This window comes from Ranitomeya imitator, chromosome 9 (assembly GCF_032444005.1).
Source record: "Ranitomeya imitator isolate aRanImi1 chromosome 9, aRanImi1.pri, whole genome shotgun sequence".
Taxonomy (NCBI): domain Eukaryota; kingdom Metazoa; phylum Chordata; class Amphibia; order Anura; family Dendrobatidae; genus Ranitomeya; species Ranitomeya imitator.
This window is the reverse complement of record NC_091290.1, coordinates 105,017,018-105,030,144: the sequence shown is the minus strand read 5'-3', so window position 1 is coordinate 105,030,144 and position 13,127 is coordinate 105,017,018. Positions and strand designations below refer to the sequence as shown.

The following is a 13,127-nucleotide window of genomic DNA, read 5'->3' as shown; positions in this document are numbered from 1 at the left end:
CCCCAGCGACCACACTACGATTTACCTACGATCACAGCCAGGTTGTATCGCTGGTCGTGATCGTAGGTAAATCGTATAGTGTGATGGTACCCTTAGAATACAGCAGCTACAGAGCTGATGCACCCCCCCAAAAAAAAACACTCCCTGCAAAGAAAAAGTGGTGTTGGACAGTGGAAATCGCTACAGCACAAGCGGTTTGGGGGTTAATATTCCCTCCCTAACTATATTCCTGCTTCTGAGGAAGCTGCAGCAACCTCTCCCTATGCTCAGATCGGCAGAAGTAAGATGGCGGTCGGCGTGCACGCCCCTTTATAGCCCCTGTGACGCCGCAGAAAGCAAGCCAATCACTGTCATGCCCTTCTCTAAGATGGTGGGGACCGAGACCTGTGTCATCACGCTGCCCACACTCTGCGTTCACCTTCATTGGCTGAGAAATGGCGCTTAAAGCGCCATACGAAATGCGACTTTGTCGCGCAGATCGCCGACCTCATGGCCGATCCCACAGTGGCATCAGGTCGGGTTTCACGAAACCCGATTTTGCCAAAAGTTGGTGATTTATGAAAATGTCCGATCCGTTTCGCTCAACCCTAGTTTCACAGCCTCTGTGTGAGCTGCCAACAGTCACTTGAGGTGAACTCAAGGAGCACAATGACCGGCAATAACCTGGAGGAATCTCTGTAGTAGGTTGGATTTGCCGCACTGCCCCTGCGTGACACAGCGGCACTACAGTACAGAAGTCCGACAGTGAACAGGTGGAATCATTACAGTGCATCAGAAAAAAAATCTGGTATTACCGTGTTCTGAAATGTCAAATCCATCAAAATAGAATAAATAAATTAATCCAATTGGTAAACGGCGTAACGACGCATTGTTCTGAGGGTCTCGGAATCACGCAGGGAGCGATGCTTAGGGAACACTGCGATCTTGTTTGATCACAGTGTTCCGGGCGTTAATGTGCCGGGAGTGGTCCATGATCGCTTCTGGCACATAGTGCCAGATGTCAGCTGTGATAATCAGCTGACACCTGGCCGCGATAGGCCACGCTCCCCCTCGTCAGCGCGGCTGATCACATATGACGTACTATCCCGTCGATGGTCATACGGGCCCAGGTCACCTCAACAGGATAGTATGTCTAATGTCAGAAAGATGTTAAAATTATGTTATTTGACAGTAGGGATGGTGATCTGTAATGTTTGGGACTAGCCCAGAGTGGGAGTTGTTAACCTGAAGGTAAAGTGGCACTTTCCTGTTAGAAAGTAAGATAGGGCCTGGAGTGCATAAAAAGAGGATGATAGTAAGTGCCTTGCGAATGTATTCGGCCCCCTGGAACTTTTCAACCTTTTCCCACATATCATGCTTTATACATAAAGATACCAAATGTTAATTTTTGTGAAGAATCAGCAACAAATGGAACACAATTGTGACTTTGAACGAAATTTATTGATTATTTAAAGTTTTTGTGGAAATTCAAAAACTGAAAAGTGGGGCGTGCAATATTATTCGGCCCCTTTAACTTAAAGGGAACCTGTCACCCCCAAAATCGATGGTCAGGTAAGCTCACCGTCACCAGGGTCAGAGAGGCCGGAAAGGTCAGAGAGGCCCGGCGCCTGCGCACTGCAGTACTTTGCTCTGCCCTCAACAGGGCAGACAAAGTACGCCTGCGCCGGAGTCGCGGCGTGAAGACCAGAAGAGGACGTCATGGAATGAAGATAGGAGGCGCCGGAGCGGACCTGAGACACCCATTTGACCGGACCGCAGCGGGACCGCACCTGGGTGAGTATAATCTAACCTCTTTTTCTCCTCTTTCAGGTTACATCGGGGGCTTATCTACAGCATTACAGAATGCTGTAGATAAGCCCCTGATGACGGTGAGCTTACCTCACCATCGATTTTGGGGGTGACAGGTTCCCTTTAATACTTTGTTACACCACCTTTTGCTGCGATTACAGCTGCAAGTCACTTGGGGTATGTCTCTATCAGTTTTGTACATCGAGAGACAGAAATTCTTGCCCATTCTTCCTTGGCAAACAGCTCGAACTCAGTGAGGTTTGATGGAGATCGTTTGTGAACAGCAGTTTTCAGCTCTTTCCACAGATTCTCGATTGGATTGAGGTCTGGACTTTGACTTGGCCATTCTAACACCTGGATACGTTTATTTGTGAACCACTCCATTGTAGATTTTGCTTGATGTTTGGGATCATTGTCTTGTTGGAAGACAAATCTCCGTCCCAGTCTCAGGTCTTTTGCAGAATCCAACAGGTTTTCTTCAAGAATTGTCCTGTATTTGGCTCCATCCATCTTCCCATCAATTTTAACCATCTTCCCTGTCCCTGCTGAAGAAAAAGCAGGCCCAATCCATGATGCTGCCACCACCATGTTTGACAGTGGGGATGGTGTGTTCAGGGTGATGAGCTGTGTTGCCTTTAAGCCAAACATATCGTTTGGCATTGTTGCCAAAAAGTTTGATTTTGGTTTCATCTGACCATAGCACCTTCTTCCACATGTTTGGTGTGTCTCCCAGGTGGCTTGTTGCAAACTTTAAACAACACTTTTTATGGATATCTTTGAGAAATGGCTTTCTTTTTCCCACTCTTCCATAAAGGCCAGATTTGTGCCGTGTACGACTGATTGTTGTCCTATGGACAGACTGTCCCACCTCAGCTGTAGATCTCTGCAGTTCATCAGATTGATCATGGGCCTCTTGGCTGCATCTCTGAAAGTTTAGAGGGACGGCCGGGTCTTGGTAGATTTGCAGTGGTATGATACTCCTTCCATTTCAACATGATTTCTTGCACAGTGCTCCTTTGGATGTTTAAAGTTTTGGAAATCATTTTTGTATCCAAATCCAGCTTTAAACTTCTCCACAACAGTATCATGGACCTGCCTGTTGTGTTTCTTGGTCTTCATGATGCTCTCTGTGCTTCAAACAGAACCCTGAGACTATCACAGAGCAGGTGCATTTATGCGGAGACTTGATTACACACAGCTGGATTATATTTATCATCATTAGGCATTTAGGACAACATTGGATCATTCAGAGATCCACAATGAACTTCTGGAGTGAGTTTGCTGCACTGAAAGTAAAGGGGCTGAATAATCTTGCACGCCCCACTTTTCAGTTTTTAAATTTCCACAAAAATGTAAAATAACCAATAAATTTCGTTCAACTTCACAATTGTGTTCCACTTGTTGTTGATTCTTCACCAAAAATTTACATTTGGTATCTTTATGTTTGAAGCATAAAGGCAAGGCACTGTACATAACTTTTGCTAAGCAGGACTGTACTGTAAAGCTGGGGTCTGGTAAAGAAGTGAGAAACAGTGGAGACAGAGGACAAGAAGAGAGTAAAGACGAAAGGAGAACAATAGAGAAATGAAGGCAGGAAACTGTGTGGAAAATGCTTTGAGTTGTAAAGGAAACATTCCAAAGACTGTGCACCCACTATCTTTTGTATATACAGTATTTCCTACCAAGTTCCCATTCAGTAAAATGTTTATTTTTAAATGGGAGAAGGTCTGGCCCATCTTGGGTGTAAAAGAAGAAAAAAGACACAAAGCGTTGTCCAGCCTTTCAGAGGGCCTACAGAAGTGGGTATTGGAACTGGAAGTGCCAGCCTACAACTAGAAGTGGCCGATGTAGGAAACCGAAGTGGAAGGAAAAGGCCTGTCCTGTAAGGTAAAACTGAGCTGCATTGTTGTGAAGTAGTGAGAAACAGTGGAGACAGGACAAGTAGAAAGAGTAAAGGAGAACAATAAAGTTTCTTTTTAAATGGTGGACTCCCTCATTGAACTGTGAAGTATCTGGTACTGGCAAGCCAATGTCATCGGTTCCATCTGGCCTGCAGGGGCATAACACCCCACAGCACAAGTCCACACACCCAGCCAGGACCCCCACTTTCATGTACCGTGCTGGGGCGCAAGAGACAAGTAACTCTCTGACTTCTCCTTGGCAGGTGACGGTGAGTTGGAGGGTTGGTTGCTCACCTGATCCAGGTGTGCATGGCGGAGCTATATAAAGAGAGATGTATAATCCAATCATGGCGGCTGCTTTAGCCGCTGTTCTCACAGTAAATGGAGAGAGGACATAACAAGTAGAGAGATGAATCTGGTGGATCCTGGGCCCTGCAGCTGACAAAGGTTAATTAAGGCAGTAAGCATAAAAAGCATGCAAATGGTTGCACCGCGTTTCGGAGTAGAAGCTGCTCCTTCCTCAGTTATAGTTTGGAGTAGATTGTTCTCAGAAATTTTTTACAATAAATTTGAAGTTTTTCATATTTGCCACCTGGATTAACCTTTGTCAGCGGCAGCGCCCGGAATCCATCGCAGTCTTCTCTCGCTTACAGACAATTTGTGTTTTTTCATGACTAGCATTTTACACAATGTTAGAAGAGCCAGAACTACAGACTACGTGGCTCAAAAACAAGTTTATCTACATTTTGTACAATCCATCAATAGTCAATCCCTCCTACCACTAAGTTATCATGAAAGGTATGCTCAGTAGTTACATGTTCTCCTCATCAGTTCAGCATGGCTTTCCCGGTCTCTCCATTACTGCTCGCAGTTGCCATCCTTGTAGGTAAGTTAAGGGGGTTGTTTCAGGTTTTTAAATGGTCACAGTTGCAAAGTGCTATTAAAAACAATTTACCTCATTAAAAATTCTCAAGAACGGAGGGATTTTTAATTGCGTAGGACCCAGCTCATTGCCTAGGTTACCAGCCACCTCTTTGGTCTTCAATAGCCGATTAAGTAAAGAATGTGCCGCTTGCAGATTGTTTGCTTACTAGCCTGCCCTGAAGCTGCCCAGATCACCCTCATCGCCCCTGCATTGCTCCTATATGAATGGGAGAGTGCATCGTTTGGACCAGCGGCTCAACCACACTGACCAAGATGTCAAAATTCAAGCACGCAAGGCCCCCTGCAAACCAGGATGGCCGGGACTTGTGCGCTCCTGAAGAAAGAAGATGAGAACAACCCTTTAATGGTTGCATGCTAGTCCCAGATCATTGTGTAGTTGTCATGGATCTCTGTGCAGAGCGGTCACTTGTCCTCAATCTCTTCTCTGTCCAGGTGAAGCTTCTTGTGAGACTGACTGCGGTTTCTATGACCTGCTGGCTTCATTGAACATAACTGATCCACCCCCCGATGAGCGTCCGGTCACAGATTGGCGAAACGTGACTACTGTATACCTGGACTTCACGTTGTATGCCATTGTTAAACTGGTGAGAATGACCACTGTGGTTGCGATTTCACTATTTTTTTTTTATTTACCATGTTTGCTATATGGTAAAAGTGACCTGACAATATGATTCTCCAGGTCAATACAAGTTTACCGATGCCAAAATTTTAAATTTAAGTGGTGAAAAACAAATTTGGAAATTTGTAACAATTTTTTTTGCTTGTGTTGCCATTGTACAAGTCCCATAATGTTTTGAAATATGGGGCTGGGTGTGAGCTTATTTTTTGCTCCCGGAGCTGATGTTTTTATTGATACCGTTTTGCAGGAGATACAGTGTTATGATCGCCTCGTATTGCATTTTATTGAAATTTGCGGAAGCCAAAAAAACATAATTGTGGGGGGTTTTTTTGTTACACCACTAACTAATCAGACTCACTTATTTCATATTTTGATAAATCAGACTTTTACAAACGCAGGAATACCAACTATGTGCATATTTTTTAATTGTTTTATTTTTAACGGGTGATTTGAACTTTTGTACTTTTGTGTTTTTTCTTCTTTTTAAAAAAAAAAAACGTATTTTTTTTACTGTATTTAATAGTGCCTTTAGGACTTTTTTTTTTAACTTAAATTATCCATGATGTGTTGGGAAAGATGCGGGCTCAGCATCAAAGGAAGGAGTTAATATTTATTTCATTCATTTCTAAGTTATTTCATTTCTTCTCATTTTGATGCAGATTTCATTCATTCAATGCAAAATTCATAATCAAATTTGCAGCAAAATCAAAAACATGTTACTTACAGTGTCTGGTATTAGCAAATTTTGACAGTAATTTTTCTTTGCTTGTTAACCTTTTTAGATTTTTAATTATTACTATATTTTTATGAGGCTAAGTCCTCTTTTTCTCTGAAGAGGCAGTTTGCATATTGGTCTAAGGAAATCCAATGAAAAATATTGTGCAACTTGCTGTTGCGATAATGCTTTAGAGTTGTAATTTTTACTGAGAATTTGGCAAATCTCAGACAAGTTGTAGTTATATTAAAATCTATGGAAGTAGCGGGAGACTCGTAGCCAATGATAAAGAAATGAGCAAATTTGGTAACAATTGTGACTCTGCATCACTCTTGCATTATGTCGTAGGTCTCCATCCAACATCTACAGAAACATAGTAATGATCTCTAATATTGGAACGCCATCCAGGCCCTTTTTGAACGTTAACTCTCATGTAGCAGAATTCCATAGTCTCATTACTCTTGGGCCGGCATCACACTAGAGAGTTTTACGGACGTATGAGAGGTGCAAAAACTACGCATTGCACATGGACCAATGATTCTCTATGGGGCAGCTCCTATCTGCCGTATATTTCTCAGCCGTATTTTACGGGATGAGAAAATCGCAGCATGCTGTGTTTATCAGCGTATTCCGCAAAAAATCCGCCAATGAAAGTCTATGGGGGCGAGAAAAATACGGATTACACACGGACCAGTAGTGTGACTTGCGAGAAATACGCAGCGGTGTTCTATAGAAAAGCCGGTAATTCAGCGTGGTGTACAGTAAAACCACACTGACAGGTTAGAATAGAATAGCTAAAATAAATGTCTACACATAGAATAGAAAAATATTTAGAATTGAGAGTCCTCAGGGGTTGATACCTTTTAATGGCTAACTGAAAAGATGATAACAAATTGCAAGCTTTCGAGACTACGCAGGTCTCTTCATCAGGCAAAGACTAAAAGAAATTCTGAAGAATCACATATTTATGTACAACATAAATGATGAAGAGACCTGTGTAGTCTCGAAAGCTTGCAATTTGTTACCATCTTTTCAGTTAGCCATTAAAAGGTATCAACCACTGAGGACTCTCAATTCTAAATATTTTTCTATCTACTGGCTAACACGGTACCAAGATATATATCTTTCCTGTACACATAGTATAGGTATATATATATATATATATATATATACAGTGGGGCAAAAAAGTATTTAGTCAGTCAGCAATAGTGCAAGTTCCACCACTTAAAAAGATGAGAGGCGTCTGTAATTTACATCATAGGTAGACCTCAACTATGGGAGACAAACTGAGAAAAAAAAATCCAGAAAATCACATTGTCTGTTTTTTTAACAATTTATTTGCATATTACGGTGGAAAATAAGTATTTGGTCAGAAACAAAATTTCATCTCAATACTTTGTAATATATCCTTTGTTGGCAATGACAGAGGTCAAACGTTTTCTGTAAGTCTTCACAAGGTTGCCACACACTGTTGTTGGTATGTTGGCCCATTCCTCCATGCAGATCTCCTCTAGAGCAGTGTTGTTTTTGGCTTTTCGCTTGGCAACACGGACTTTCAACTCCCTCCAAAGGTTTGCTATAGGGTTGAGATCTGGAGACTGGCTAGGCCACTCCAGGACCTTGAAATGCTTCTTACGAAGCCACTCCTTCGATGCCCTGGCGGTGTGCTTTGGATCATTGTCATGTTGAAAGAACCAGCCACGTTTCATCTTCAATGCCCTTGCTGATGGAAGGAGGTTTGCACTCAAAATCTCACGATACATGGCCCCATTCATTCTTTCATGTACCCGGATCAGTCGTCCTGGCCCCTTTGCAGAGAAACAGCCCCAAAGCATGATGTTTCCACCACCATGCTTTACAGTAGGTATGGTGTTTGATGAATGCAACTCAGTATTCTTTTTCTTCCAAACACGACAAGTTGTGTTTCTACCAAACAGTTCCAGTTTGGTTTCAGCAGACCATAGGACATTCTCCCAAAACTCCTCTGGATCATCCAAATGCTCTCTAGCAAACTTCAAACGGGCCCGGACATGTACTGGCTTAAGCAGTGGGACACGTCTGGCACTGCAGGATCTGAGTCCATGGTGGCGTAGTGTGTTACTTATGGTAGGCCTTGTTACATTGGTCCCAGCTCTCTGCAGTTCATTCACTAGGTCCCCCCGCGTGGTTCTGGGATTTTTGCTCACCGTTCTTGTGATCATTCTGACCCCACGGGGTGGGATTTTGCGTGGAGCCCCAGATCGATGGAGATTATCAGTGGTCTTGTATGTCTTCCATTTTCTAATTATTGCTCCCACTGTTGATTTCTTCACTCCAAGCTGGTTGGCTATTGCAGATTCAGTCTTCCCAGCCTGGTGCAGGGCTACAATTTTGTTTCTGGTGTCCTTTGACAGCTCTTTGGTCTTCACCATAGTGGAGTTTGGAGTCAGACTGTTTGAGGGTGTGCACAGGTGTCTTTTTATACTGATAACAAGTTTAAACAGGTGCCATTACTACAGGTAATGAGTGGAGGAAAGAGGAGACTCTTAAAGAAGAAGTTACAGGTCTGTGAGAGCCAGAAATCTTGATTGTTTGTTTCTGACCAAATACTTATTTTCCACCATAATATGCAAATAAATTGTTAAAAAAACAGACAATGTGATTTTCTGGATTTTTTTTTCTCAGTTTGTCTCCCATAGTTGAGGTCTACCTATGATGTAAATTACAGACGTCTCTCATCTTTTAAAGTGGTGGAACTTGCACTATTGCTGACTGACTAAATACTTTTTTGCCCCACTGTATATATATATATATATATGTCAGTGAGACATATTTATATTTAATACAGCGCTAGATAGCATAAAAGCCGGTAATTCAATTACCGGCTTTTGCTATCTCCATATCAAACCCGACAGGATATGAGACATGGTTTACATACAGTAAACCATTTCATATCCCTTTTTTTTGCATATTCCTCACTACTAATGTTAGTAGTGTGTGTGTTTGCAAAATTTGGGGGCTCTAGCTGTTAAAATAAAGGGTTAATTCAGGGAAAAAACTGGCATGGGATCCCGCGCAATTTTCTCCGCCAGAGTGGGAAAGCCAGTGACTGAGGGCAGATATTAATAGCCTAGAGAGGGTCCATGGTTATTGTCCCCCCCCCCCGGCTAAAAACATCTGCCCCCAGCCACCCCAGAAAAGGCACATCTGTAAGATGCGCCTATTGTGGCACTTAGCCTCTCTCTTCCCACTCTCCTGTAGCGGTGGGATATGGGGTAGTAAAGGGTTAATGTCACTTTGCTATTGTAAGGTGACATAAAACCTGGTTAATAATGGAGAGGTGTCAATGAGACGCCAATCCATTATTAATCCAATACTAGTAAATGGTTAATAATACACACACATTAGGAAAAAAGTATTTTATTGAAATAAAGACACAGGGTGTTGTAATAGGTTATTATACTCTCATTCCAAAAAACGACCCTCGTTCTGTAAAAGAAGAAAAAAGCAACAATATCCCATACCTTTCCAGCGCTCAGTCAAGTCACAAGCTGTAAATCCATCTGAAGGGGTTAAAAAATTTTACAGCCAGGAGCCTGCTAATGCAGCTGCCCCTGGCAGTAAAAACTGGGGAATGAATGGGAAGCAGGGGAACATAGCATCGTAGACTTGCGGTGCTGCACCCCCTGCTGGTATAAACTCATATGAACTCTAGCGTGGGAATTTTTCTGAATAGTTTCTCACGCTAGAGTTCACATGAATTTATACCAGCAAGGAGCGAAGCACCGTAAATCTACGATGCTACGTTCCCCTGCTTTCAATTCATTCCCCAGAGCTGCATTAGCAGGCTCCTGGCTCTAAAATTTTTTAACCCCTTCAGATGGATTTACAGCGTGGGACGTGACTGAGCACCGGAAAGGTATGGGATATTGTTGCTTTTTTCTCATTTACAGAACGAGGGTGGTCGTCATTTGGATTGAGTATAATAAACTATTACAACACCGTGTCTTTACTTCAATGAAATACCTTTTTCTTAATGTGTGTGTGTTTTATTAACCATTTACTACTATTGGATTAATAACACAGGTTTGCAAAAAAAAAAAATTTTTCAAGAGCTGTTTTGGTTATTCCACGCAGTCTTTATGCTTTTAAGTGCGCTGAATCCGAAAATGACCTCCGTTTTGTCATATGGCATCACGTTTTCTGACAATTTAAGTAACTATGTTAAAATTATTATTATTATTATTATTTATTGTTATAGCGCCATTTATTCAATGGCGCTTTACATGTGAGGAGGGGTATACATAATAAAAACAAGTACAATAATCTTAAACAATACAAGTCATAACTGGTACAGGAGGAGTGAGGACCCTGCCCGCGAAGGCTCACAATCTACAAGGGATGGGTGAGAATACAGTAGGTGAGGATAGAGCTGGTCATGCAGCGGTTTGGTCGATCGGTGGTTACTGCAGGTTGTAGGCTTGTCGGAAGAGGTGGGTCTTCAGGTTCTTTTTGAAGGTTTCGATGGTAGGTGAGAGGCTGATGTGTTGTGGTAGAGGGTTCCAGAGTAGGGGTGATACGCGAGAGAAATCTTGTATGCGATTGTGGGAAGAGGAGATAAGAGGGGAGCAGAGAAGGAGATCTTGTGAGGATCGGAGGTTGCGTACAGGTAAGTACCAGGAGACGAGGTCACAGATGTATGGAGGAGACAGGTTGTGGATGGCTTTGTATGTCATGGTTAGGGTTTTGTACTGGAGTCGGTGGGTAATGGGGAGCCAGTGAAGGTATTGACAGAGGGGAGAGGCCGGGGAATAGCGGGGGGACAGGTCGGGCAGCAGATTTTAGAATAGATTGGAGGGGTGCGAGAGTGTTAGAGGGGAGGCCACAGAGCAGGAGGTTGCAGTAGTCAAGGCGAGAGATGATGAGGGCATGCACTAGGGTTTTTGCAGATTCTTGGTTGAGGAATGAACGGATTCGTGAAATATTTTTGAGTTGAAGTCGGCAGGAAGTGGAAAGGGCTTGGATATGTGGTTTGAAGGAGAGATCAGCATCAAGGATTACCCCGAGGCAGAGAGCTTGTGGGACTGGGGAGAGTGGGCAGCCATTTACTGTAATGGATAGGTTCATTGGGGGGGTCACGTGAGATGGGGGAAAGATGATGAATTCTGTTTTGTCCATGTTAGGTTTGAGAAATCTAGCAGAGAAGAAGGATGAAATAGTGGACAATACCTCAAAATAAGACAATACCTCAAAATAAATGAAAATAGACTCATAAAATTAATTTTGTATTACAAATGTTTCATGAAAATCATTTTTTAATTGCAATGAGCTCACTAACACACACTAAAATCGATTCTTCTTCCCTGTGAGGCTTCTCTTGGTACATTTACGCTTGTGAGTAGCATCTGGAATGTCTCTCTGAAACGTCCAACAGTAGTCTGCCATCATTGTAATGCTCCATCTTCCCTGGTTTCTTCTTTCCATCTCTTTAATGTCCTGGTGGAATCGTTCACCTTGCTCTTCATTCACAGCTCCCAAATTTTCAGGAAAGTTGTCAAGGTGGGAATGGAGGAAATGCACTTTCAAACTCACCAGGCAACCTAAAGCTTGAAATGCTTTCGGCATTCAACCGACGATTTTTTTGTAGTCGGGGCCTTTGTTATTGCCTAAAAATTTCTCTACGACCTCTTTAAATGCAAGCCACCCTTCTTTTTGAGGATGCGTCATGGTATTGATAAACTCTTGATCAGCTATAAGCCTTCTAATGTCTGGTCCGACGAACACACCTTCCTTCAACTTTGCCTCCGAGAGGCCTGGAAACTTGGTGACCAAGTATTTGAAGCATTCTCCATCTTTTGGAAGTGATTTTACGAATTGCTTCATCAATCAAAAATTGAGAAAAATATGCTAAATTTGAAGAGAATTTTGCATTTTGTGGCAAATCCTGACGTCCAGGATTTTTTCAATATTTTTGTCATTTAAAGCACACCAAACTACATGGAAAATAGATGAAAATAATCAAACAGCTTTTTAGTCGCAGACCTGTGTAATGAATAAGTGTCTTATTGACACCTCTCCATTATTAACCAGGCTTAATGTCACCTTACAATAGCAAGGTGGCATTAACCCTTTATTACTCCATATGCCACCACTACAGGGGAGTGGGAAGTGCCAGAATAGGCGCATCTTACAGATGTGCCTTTTCTGGGGTGGCTGGGGGCAGATGTTTTTAGCCGGGGGGGAGCAATAACCCAATAACCATGGTCCCTCTCTAGGCTATTAATATCTGCCCCCACGCCAGTTTTTTCCGTGAATTAACCCTTTATTTTACCAGCTAGAGCCCCCAAATTTTGCACACACACTACTAACATTAGTAGTGAGGAATATGCACAAAAAAGGGATATGAAATGGTTTACTGTATGTAAACCATGTCTCATATCCTGTCGGGTTTGGGAAGGAGATAGCAAAAGAATTATCAATTGAATTATCGGCTTTTCTGCTATCTTGCGCTGTATGAAATATAAATATATATATATGTGTCTCACTGACATATATATATATATATATATATATATATATATATAGACTGTATATATGTTTTCATGAATATTTGAGCCCATGGATCCATTCTATGTCCATTTTGCAAGCCGGCGAGAAAATCTCGCTGTACGGATGCCATACAGATTACATATGTAGGTTTTACATGCGCAAACACCATGCCTAGGGATAACATACGGATCACTGTTGTGGGATCATTTCTGCGTATTACGCATGTAAAATACGGACCATATTTCCCTACGCTGAGTGTGACACCGGCCTTATAGTGCTGTCTGTGATGATGGGGATATCTGCTTTCCTCTAGACGTTGTGGATGCCCCCTTGTCCACCTGCAGGCCTAGGCGTAAATAGATCATAAGAAAGATCTTTGTATTTCCCCCCATACACTTGTAAACTGTAATAAGATCGCCCCTAAGCCTTCATTTTACCAAACTGAATAACTCCAAGTGTAATAACCTACCTTGATATTGCTGTCCTCCCATTCCATTAATAACCTTGGTCGCTCTTCTCTGCACCCGCTCTAATTCAGCTCTGACCTTCACTGGAGACCAAGATTGTGCATAGTAATCTAAGTGTGGCTGCACTCGTGGGCTTGCATATAAAGTGAAAACTAAGTTCTCAT

The 13,127-nt window shown here is 42.4% G+C and overlaps 1 protein-coding gene across 3 annotated transcripts in view; it reads left to right on the top strand.

The window, feature by feature from the left end:
* The first annotated feature begins 4,518 nt into the window (after positions 1-4,518).
* Positions 4,519-13,127, top strand: part of LOC138649800 (5-hydroxytryptamine receptor 3A-like) — a 37,825-nt gene continuing 29,216 nt past the window's right edge. The window contains exons 1-2 of one of the 3 annotated variants that reach the window (XM_069740503.1): positions 4,519-4,575; positions 5,067-5,218. In XM_069740503.1, the coding sequence (XP_069596604.1) occupies positions 4,527-4,575; positions 5,067-5,218 (201 nt within the window). In that variant the 5' untranslated portion in view covers positions 4,519-4,526. Of the gene's footprint in view, positions 4,576-5,066; positions 5,219-13,127 lie in introns of those variants that run through there. The other 2 variants (XM_069740505.1, XM_069740504.1) reach the window with 2 other exon arrangements.